The sequence below is a fragment of the Coregonus lavaretus genome, assembly GCF_964263955.1.
Source record: "Coregonus lavaretus genome assembly, chromosome: 11".
NCBI lineage: Eukaryota > Metazoa > Chordata > Actinopteri > Salmoniformes > Salmonidae > Coregonus > Coregonus lavaretus.
Window position 1 is genome coordinate 47,104,296 of NC_139998.1, and position 10,177 is coordinate 47,114,472.

Genomic DNA, 10,177 nt, shown 5'->3' on the forward strand with positions numbered 1-10,177 from the left:
TGGAACGTCCATACACATTTTTATAAAGATATCATACAAAAAGTAATATCCAAATAGTGAAAATAATATGCTAGATTAAACTTGTTATTCATTTTCGATGAAATTACACTCTACCAAATACATTTACAACGTTGTTTTATAAAATAATAAGGCTGCAGGCAACTGAAAATACTTCTAAATTCGCGTCAGGGGTCCTACCGCAATATTTTTTTTGTAACATTTTGTAGGATGTATGGTAAGGAGTAAATTTATTTCTTTAACGTTAGAGATTTAAAATCTCACCTACCATCTCTATAAATAAGAAATGTAGCTAGATTATTAGAAGTTCGTCTGATGTAGTTCCTTCATGATTTGGGTCTAACGTACTACATTACCATATTGCTAGCTAGCTAACTTGCTAGCCTTAGCTAGCTCTATAAGCCAGCTAATTGAAGTAGGAGATACTGCATTTTAGCTAGCTATATGCATATAACAGATGTATACAGATAACTACGTTAACTAACATAAGTGACGATGTTAGCTCGAAGAAGACGACTATTGCAAAGAAGTAGATGCAAGTAAATTTGACATAGAATTATGTGTGTCTTGTTTGTGATTGATATAGCTGCAAAGTGTAGCCCCGAGACGCCGTGCAAAGTGCAATCAAGTACATGAAGATTGCAGATTGAACATACATTTCTCTGATTGTACAAGGACACTTACTCAACCAGTGAAAAAGCATATGGTTGAGTGATGGAGGTGGCCTATGTTTGTGAGTGGGAGAAGAGACCCAAGAGCAACCACTATCCTTCCATCCCACTGGTGTGTGCCTGGTCCTGCAGGAACCTCGTTGCCTTCACCACAGACCAAAAAATTGAGGAAGACGAGAAAGGTACACAAATGTGCTTGGTACTGATCTTGTGACCGTTTTGATGTTGTGTGTAGCAAGAGCACAGTAGGAATGTGAAATCGAACAAATCGCATTGCCAGTATCAGGTTTTCATATGTAACTCAATGTAATTCATTTTGCATATGTAACTCAATGCCTCGTGACTTGATTAGCAGAACATGCACTGCAGTAATCACAGTGATTTGCTTTATTTCAGAAGTCAGTCATATGGTCCACATCATTGACACAGAGCACCCATGGGATGTGTACTCCATTAACTCTGGACATGGCGAGGTCATATCCTGTCTGGAGTGGGACCAATCAGGTGGGTCAACATAGTAGCAATACCAAAACCACCACCCTTAAAGGTACAACTGCCCTATCAGTCCAGATATACTGATGTGGAACTCAATACAATGCCAAGAAGTGTCCCTAGTGTATTGAGTTAACATGTTGTGTGTGTGCATGACTGCGTTCATTCGTAGGTTCCAGGTTGCTGTCTGCTGATGGAGATGGGCAGATCAAGTGCTGGGCGATGGCAGATCACCTGGTGAACAGCTGGGAGAGTTCACTAGGGAGTGCAGAGGACGGAGACCCCATCATAGCTCTGTCCTGGCTGCACAATGGAGTCAAGCTGGCTCTGCATGTGGAGATGGTAATGGACCACCAGCCTGTTCTCATATTCACACAGTCTACCAGCTCTTCTCAACTGTCTGTGTGGACCTTATGATTTATTACCTTGTCAGTATAAGTTTAAAGCTCTTTTTTTATTTTACATTTGAGTCATTTAGCAGACGCTGTTATCGAGAGCGACTTACAGGAGCAACTAGGGTTACGTGCCTTGCTCAAGGGCACATCAACAGAATGTTAACCTAGTCGGCTCAGGGATTCGAACCAGCAACCTTTCGGTTACTGGCCCAACGCTCTTAACCTCTAGTCTAGGCTACCTCTTGAGATATGAGATATGCTGTACACTGGCTGTGGAGCACTGCACATAACAGCATTTAACAACCATAAAACAATATATACTGGGACATAGAACTGTCATTTGCCACTTAGTTCATTGAAATATGCCACACCCCACTCTCTCTCTACCTCCTCCAATCTTCCTCCCCCAGTCGGGCTCCACCAACTTCGGTGAGAAGTTCTCGCGGGTCAAGTTCTCGCCGTCGCTCACGCTGTTCGGGGGTAAGCCCATGGAGGGCTGGCTGGCAGTGACTGTGAGCGGCCTGGTCACCGTGTCCCTGCTGAAGCCCAACGGTCAGCTGCTCACAGCCAGCGAGAGCCTGTGTCGCCTGAGGGGCCGCGTGGCCCTGGCTGACATCGCCTTCACCGGCGGGGGTAATATTGTGGTGGCGGCCACGGATGGCAGCAGCTCATCACCTGTGCAGTTCTACAAGGTAGGTATTAGCTAGCGATGATATTACACAATTATATTTGTTATTCTTATTGTTACTGGCTAACACCAGAATGCAAATGCTTTTTATTTTCTTGTAAAGAGGGTTTACCGTCCGATAATATGAAGTTTTACTCCAACATCAGTTATTAAGTACTGCTAGTATCGCAATAATATTATCACTGACTTGTCGTGATGTACAATGTCCATTGTCATCCCAACTCTACATCAAGGTGTGCGTGAGCGTGGTCAACGAGAAGTGTCGCATCGACACTGAGCTGCTGCCCTCGCTCTTCATGCGCTGCACCATGGACCCGGTCAGGAGGGACAAGTACCCGGCTGTCACACACCTCAAGTTCCTCACCAGGGAGAACTCTGAGCAGGTGAGAGACACACACTGTGAACACGTTGCTTTCCAAGTGTCCTTTATTCTGAATTCTTTCCAGCTTTATCACTTACCAGTATGCCAAATGTGCATTCAAACAGTGTAGTGTATATGGGACTAAACCGCGATATGAATACTCTTTTAGGTGCTGCTGTGTGCCTCCAGTCAGACGGGCAGCATTGTAGAGTGCTGGTCATTGCGGAAGGAAGGCCTCCCTGTCAATAACATATTCCAACATCGTTCACCAGTAGGTAAGGCAGAGAACGATAAACCAAGGAAGAGCACACTCTAAACCCAATTATAAGTATTATTGTATGTCACTAATAGGGGGCATTTCAATAGTTTTTAAAGTTGTTTCCAATTGTTGGCCACTTTAAAGAACCTTTTAGGCATCCTCCATTTTGTTTTCAGATCAATACAGTTAAAGGAAAGGAGACCAGTACATGATTCTACAATTGAGATGCCCCATAAAGACACACCCCTTTCCCCTCTCCTTCCCCACAGTGGGCGAGAAACAGCCAATGATCCTGAAATGGCGCATCCTGTCGGCCACCAATGACCTGGACCGCGTGTCGGCCGTGGCTCTGCCCAAGCTGCCCATCTCCATCTCCAACACTGACCTAAAGGTGGCGTCGGACACCAAGTTCTGCCCAGGCCTCGGTATGTGCTGATGCCAAATAACCTGTCATTGCCCCTCCACATCTACTATTGAGCACTTCAGGTGGCAGCATACACCTTTACAGAATGTTGGTTTGCAGCACTATTAAACATGCCAAAGAAGAAGTAGTTCTATGCTCAAGAAACATGGTAGGGAAGTGGTACCTACATGGATGTGTCCCACACAACATAGTGGTAACATGACACATTGATGCATAATGGCAGAGAAAGTGATGAGTGGAATGTCCCTGTCTGTCTGTGTGCTGTGTTGTCCCTGTCTGTGTGCTGTGTTGTCCCTGTCTGTGTGCTGTGTTGTCCCTGTCTGTGTGCTGTGTTGTCCCTGTCTGTGTGCTGTGTTGTCCCTGTCTGTGTGCTGTGTTGTCCCTGTCTGTGTGCTGTGTTGTCCCTGTCTGTGTGCTGTGTTGTCCCTGTCTGTGTGCTGTGTTGTCCCTGTCTGTGTGCTGTGTTGTCCCTGTCTGTGTGCTGTGTTGTCCCTGTCTGTGTGCTGTGTTGTCTGTGTGCTGTGTTGTCCCTGTCTGTGTGACGTGTTGTCCCTGTCTGTGTGACGTGTTGTCCCTGTCTGTGTGCTGCTGGGGTCCATCTCAATGCCTCCCTCTGGAGATCAATAAATTGAATTCAATTGTTTGTGATTCTGTGTGGTGGTCCCTCCCAGGCCTGGCCCTAGCCTTCCATGATGGCAGTATCCAGATCCTCCACCGGCTGTCCCTCCAAACCATGGGCGTGTTCTACGGCTCCTCCTCGGGCTCCTCCCAGCGGCCCGGGGATGAGCCGGCCATCAAGCGGCAGCGCGCCGGCAGCCCAACCGTCCACTTCAAGGCCCTGCAGTTCTCCTGGACCTCACTGGCCCTGGCCGGAGTGGACAACCACGGCAAGGTGAGAGTGCAGCAATGCGTTCAGATCCGTTGACTGTGGAGTGACCTTAAATGTCACACACAGTACGATATCAGCACGTCATCACCCTTTTATGAAGACGGTGAAAAGGCTACTCCGGATTTGATGTTGTAAAGCTTAGATGGCTTACGTTTTTGATAAAGGGAAACATTTCTAATTTTTTACCGTCAATGTCCCTTGAATACACACCCCAGCCATTGGTGTTAAATCTTACAGGAGTCTATGATCTGCAGGCAATAACGTATGAAAAAAGAAAATGTTCCTCTCGTACAACAGCAAGCTGTCCATGTCCTTATTCATGGTTTTTGAATCCATCCCGGGCCATCCCTCAGATAGGAACAATATTTGTATCCATATTTTTACATCTCTCTTTTGGCTCTTCTTCCCTCAGCTGCACATGATCCGCGTTTCTCCGTCCATGGGCCTGATGCTGGACATGAACACACTGCTGCGCCACCTGCTGTTCCTACTGGAGTACTGCATGGTGACTGGCTACGACTGGTGGGACGTGCTGCTCCATGTGCAGCCGAGCATGGTCCATAACCTGGTGGAGAAGCTGCATGAGGAGTACATGAGACAGAACCAAGCCCTGCAGCAGGTATGTGGACCATGAGGAGACAGAACCAAGCCCTGCAGCAGGTAGGTGGACCATGAGGAGACAGAACCAAGCCCTGCAGCAGGTAGGTGGACCATGAGGAGACAGAACCAAGCCCTGCAGCAGGTAGGTGGACCATGAGGAGACAGAACCAAGCCCTGCAGCAGGTATGTGGACCATGAGGAGACAGAACCAAGCCCTGCAGCAGGTATGTGGACCATGAGGAGACAGAACCAAGCCCTGCAGCAGGTAGGTGGACCATGAGGAGACAGAACCAAGCCCTGCAGCAGGTAGGTGGACCAGGGTCGTGTTCAGTAGGGCACAACATAGCAAAAATGTTTTGCAACAGGAAATTGAATTATACAGTATGTTCTTATTGGACAAATTCGGGTAGTACTTGTCATTTCAATACACAACCCAGGGATCCCCGCTGCATGGCATTCGGTCAGACAGACTAAAATCTGTTGATAACAAATTTGTGACAATGGATGGAGGTGTTTTTGTTTATTTGTTTTTCTAATATCCAGTGTCTGTGTTTGGTAGGTGCTCTCGACACGTATCGTGGCGGTTAAGGCCTCCCTCTGTAAGCTGTCGTCGGCCACGGCAGCGCGAGCCTGCGACTTCCACGCCAAGCTCCTCCTCATCGCCATTAGCTCCACCCTGAAGTCCCTGCTAAGGCCCCACGTCCTCAACACTCCAGACAAGAGCCCCGGGGACAGGCTGGCAGAGATATGCGCCAAAAACACTGACACTGGTAGGAGGACTAGCATCACTACCATTTATACTTGTATAATCAATGAATAGACGGATCCCACTTCTGACACCAATTTCACTTAAAGTGAGGCTGGAAAAAGGAATTCTTGTCAGTTTGAACTGAATGGGATTTGTACATGGTGGCCTATTATTGTTGAACAGACTCTAGGCGAAGGCTGCCTTATTTGCCCCCCTATCAGCTTGCTAGTATCTACAGTGTGTGTCGTTTTATTTCAAGACTTCAGTGATTCTGGTGAAGATTGACCCCCCCCCCCCCCCCCCCCCTCCTCCGTAGATATCGATAAGGTGATGATCAACCTGAAGACAGAGGAGTTTGTGTTAGACGGCCCCCCGCTCCAGTCTCTGCAGCAGCTCATCCAATGGGTGGGAGACTTTGTGCTGTACCTGATGGCCAACCTGCCCAATCAGGTGGGTTCCCAGTACACCACACATTTTGTTTTTGTAGATTCACTCGTACATTTTTATGAATAGAGCTACCAATGTAGGCCTTTCACAACGAGCTACCAATGTAGGCTTCACAACGAGCTGAAAAAGGGTGCGTTGTTGCTCCAGAAAAACTTTTACACAAGATATGATATTAAAATAATGTAATGTTCAATCAAATGTAGGGCTGGTGCTAGTATAGAGTGTGTCCATATTAATCTGTCTGTCCTTCAGTGCTGTCTACCTCTGTATTAACCTGTGTCCTCTCTCAGGGCTCCATCGTGCGTCCAGGCTTTGGGTTCCTGCGCGACGGTTGGTCCCTGGGTATGCTGCGGGAGATGATGGTGATGATCCGCATCTGGGGCCTGCTGAAGCCTGGCTGCCTGCCCATCTACACAGCCACCTCGGACAACCAGGACAGCATGTCGCTGCTCTTCCGCCTGCTCACCAAGCTCTGGCTCTGCTGTAAGGATGAGGAGAACGTGTAGCTGTGGACTATATATTATGTGTCTGTGGGTATGTGGGGTTAAATGTGCCAGAGATACCTTAGGTTATAACAGTGTCGTCTGTCTGTATATCAGTCTACTCAGTCCATTCTGCTGTGTCTCTTTAGACCTTATATCAATCTATGTACGTGTTCCTATGTGTACCTGGCTTTCACCCACATATCCCCCTCCCAATCCCCCTACCAGCTCGGGATGAGGGCCACCCCCAGGAGCCAGATGAGCCGCTGATAGACGAGTGCTGCCTGCTGCCCAGCCAGCTGCTGGTGCCCAGCATGGACTGGCTGCCCGTCAACGACGGCATCATCTGCAAGCTACAGGGCAAGCACCCGCTGCGGCTTCAGTTTGGCAAACCTTACAGCCTGCCAGGTCTCAACTCCACAGCCCAGGTGGAGGTCTTCTCCAGGTAAGAGTGAGGCCTCAGGAGAGGGCTAGCTGGTATTCAGGGGAAAGGTTGTCTACCACCTGGTAGGCTCTTTAGGGTTAGAATTAGGTGTAGTGCTCTTGGCCGTGGCAGTGAACTACATTTGGCCCACATGGCACACAGTTGTCCTTTTGACATCTGTTTGTGGTAAATGTGCTTCTTCTTAATATTGCTAATATTTCAGTCAAAGCTCAGGTGAAGCCTTCCTGACAGATGCCATTGGTCAATATATTAATTGTGCGTGTCTAGGAGCCCGGGGGTCCAGAGGATGGATAATCTACGTTGTCTCTACATGGGTGTCTGCCCCACAGAGGACAGCAAAGCCTGTACCAGGTCAGAACCCATACCACTTCCTCTATCACCTACTCCCCAACACTTTTCCTTCATTTTTATATCATTCTACTGTTTTTTTCCCGGTCTTGCTTTTTCAGTCTGACCATGCCTGTGTTGACATTCACTCTCTCTTTGCCTACCTTTCTTTTGGTGTCTTTCCACCTTCTTTATTTTGCTCTCTTTCTCTTCCTCTCTCTCTCCATCTCTCTCTTCCTCTCTCTCTCTCTCTCTCTCCATCTCAGGTGTGGCTGTGTGACTATGCTCCGCTCGCCCAACAAGACCAACGCCATGAAGCAGTGGGAGCAGCGCTGGATCAAGAACTGCCTTTGCGGAGGCCTCTGGAGAAGGATCCCCTCCACACTGTCATGAGATCTGTCAACGGAGACCACTATCAACGCAAACCCTGACCTCAGGTCAGCCTTTGGACAGTAGCCTGCATGACGCTGCTGCCTCTTAGCAGATATCTTTGGAGGACAAGTACTGGATATCCATACGGTTGTGTTTCAAAGATGGCTATTTGGAGAGGCTGTGATCATGGCATCATTGTTTTCTACCTGTAAATAGGAACCATGTGTTTTTTCATGTCTCTTTTTATATTCAAACCCGTGTCAAGAAAATAAAGTTTATTTGGGGACCTTATGGTTGAGAGGTGTGGCTTTTCTGTTCGACTCCTATTTGAGATCTGGATGCTTTTGCTCATATTTTCATGTAAATATTGCATTGATGTCAATGGGAGATGTGCGCAATAATTAGCGTTTGGCTCTTGGTGGATGATTTGTGTGTTAGATGTAGTTAAAATGTAGCGCCACTGGGTGGCTCTAGACGTCTTGTGCATAGAGCCTAATCTGGTTTTAGTCTTGTCATGTGCACCAGGGATTAGACGAAGGAACTAGTAATGAGAAGGATTTATTTAAGATGGGTTTTATATCAAAATGATGAGTTTACGTCACACTCCACGAAGAGGTTCCATTTAATAAAAAAGCAGAGATGTTCCAAATGCAAATGATTTTGGTCATCAAAAAGAAAAAAGGACCAAGGCACTCTTCATATAATTCATTAAAATGTATTTATTTGTATGGCATGTTCACTGGAAACAAAGATTAAAAACTGACGTGTTTCGGCTGCATGGCCTTCGTCAGGGAGTACAAAGATATGATAATACAATGTCCTCTTTTGAACAGCTTTTTCCAATCAACCCTGATTTGAAGAGGGAGTGGTTACAGAATTCATTGGACAACACCTATTAAGCAATACTATACACATTAAAAAGTGAAATACTGTAGATATGTTATCAAAATGCTTCACAAGGCTAGAAGCATCAGAACCCCTAAATGCCAATGACTGGAACAAATTGCAAAAATCTCTGAAGCTGGAGACACTTATCTCCCTCACTAACTTTAAGCATCAGTTGTCAGAGCACCTTACCGATCACTGCACCTGTACACAGCCCATCTGAAATTAGCCCGCCCAACTACCTCATCCCTATATTGTTATTTATTTTGCTCATTTGTACCCCAGTATCTCTATTTGCACATCATCTCTTGCACATCTATCATTCCAGTGTTAATACTAATTGTAATTATTTTGCACTATAGCCTATTTTATTGCCTTACCTCCATAACTTGCTACATTTGCACACACTGTATATATATGTATTTCTGTTGTATTTTTGACTTTGTTTTGTTTTACCCCATATGTAACTCTGTGTTGTTGTTTTTATCGCACTGCTTTGCTTTATCTTGGCCAGGTCGCAGTTGTAAATGAGAACTTGTTCTCAACTGGTTTACCTGGTTAAATAAAGGTGAAATATTTTTTTTTTTTTTTAAAGGTAGTTCTAACCTTGAATATGACTGGGCAAAGTGTTAAGAATAGGAGAGCCATCTATTTTATAGTACACAAGAACACAGCAAAAATGTCTGATGATTGTGTAAGGGTCTTGTCTAAAGGACTGTCGTTTGCCCCCACATACTCAACTAATGAATTCAATACAGAGATCGACCTATTTCGTTTCTACAGGAATCTACATCTGAAGGCCTGGCACAATAAAAACATCTCTCCAACTACAGACACCAGTGTTTCAGGTCAGGCAGTTCTGTGCCCTCAAAAACACCTTTTAAGCCCAACTCAACCTTTTGTCCCATTGTCCAGAATGCCACACTAAATACATTTGCAAAGAAGGTGAATTTTGATGTGGAGAATCTGTTAAGGGTCAAATTTACTCTAACCAAACATGATGTAGCCTTTCTAAGACAGAGAGGGATGCAGTTGAATCATTGTCCAAAAATGGATGGATTGTGGTTAAAAAAGCAGACAAAGGTGGGGCTACAGTACTGTGGAGTAAAGACAAATATGTGACAGAAGCATACCGTCAATTAGACAATGATGAATTCTACCAATCTCTTACCTTCAACCCTACAGAGGACCTAAAAACTGAATTGAAAGGGATCCTCACAGAAGCTAAGGAGAACGGCTACATTTCAGACAATGAGTTGAAATGTATTTTCAATGTCAGTGCGGCTTCTTTTTTATCTTCTTCCAAAAGTCCACAAGAATCTTGAAAACCCCCCAGGTAGACCAGTCATTAGTGGTAATGAAGGTCTGACAGAACCCATGTCCAAGTACATTGATTACTTTCTTAAGCCTTTTCTGCCGTCACTCCCAGCCTATCTTTAAGATACCACAGATATGTTGAACAAAATTAAGGAATTGAACAATATAGGTACAGCTTCCTTTTTAGTCACCATGGATGTGTAGTCTCTATACACCACCATTGAACATGATCAAGGATTGGCAGCTATGCACTGTTTCTTGAGTACCCGGTCTGAGACCGATGCCTCCCACAGAATTCATTGTCTCACTGACTGAATGGACTCTTATTAATAACATCTTTCAGGACCGTATTTTTAA

The 10,177-nt window shown here is 45.7% G+C and overlaps 1 protein-coding gene across 2 annotated transcripts; it reads left to right on the forward strand.

Moving 5' to 3' along the window:
* The first annotated feature begins 4 nt into the window (after window positions 1-4).
* Window positions 5-7,909, forward strand: LOC311137261 (mediator of RNA polymerase II transcription subunit 16-like). Of its 2 annotated transcripts, none has more exons than XM_084171657.1 (16): window positions 5-235; window positions 694-871; window positions 1,086-1,193; window positions 1,354-1,523; window positions 1,987-2,268; window positions 2,498-2,647; window positions 2,795-2,900; window positions 3,154-3,309; window positions 3,980-4,200; window positions 4,610-4,816; window positions 5,357-5,567; window positions 5,862-5,995; window positions 6,283-6,475; window positions 6,703-6,919; window positions 7,187-7,270; window positions 7,513-7,909. In XM_084171657.1, exons 2-16 carry the CDS (start codon window positions 733-735, stop codon window positions 7,637-7,639), a joined length of 2,505 nt encoding a protein of 834 aa, XP_084027783.1. In that variant the 5' UTR covers window positions 5-235; window positions 694-732; the 3' UTR covers window positions 7,640-7,909. The 2 variants fall into 2 exon arrangements, with proteins under 2 accessions (XP_084027783.1, XP_084027784.1); XM_084171658.1 differs by having other exon boundaries at window positions 198-235; window positions 605-871.
* The last annotated feature ends 2,268 nt before the right edge of the window (window positions 7,910-10,177 follow it).

Coding starts and splice junctions, on each gene's coding strand:
- LOC311137261 (XM_084171657.1), top strand. CDS start 733: ATGGAGGTGGCCTATGTTTGTGAGTGGGAGAAGAGACCCAAGAGCAAC. Junction 872..1,085: donor AATTGAGGAAGACGAGAAAG/GTACACAAATGT, acceptor GCTTTATTTCAG/AAGTCAGTCATATGGTCCAC. Junction 4,201..4,609: donor GAGTGGACAACCACGGCAAG/GTGAGAGTGCAG, acceptor TTCTTCCCTCAG/CTGCACATGATCCGCGTTTC.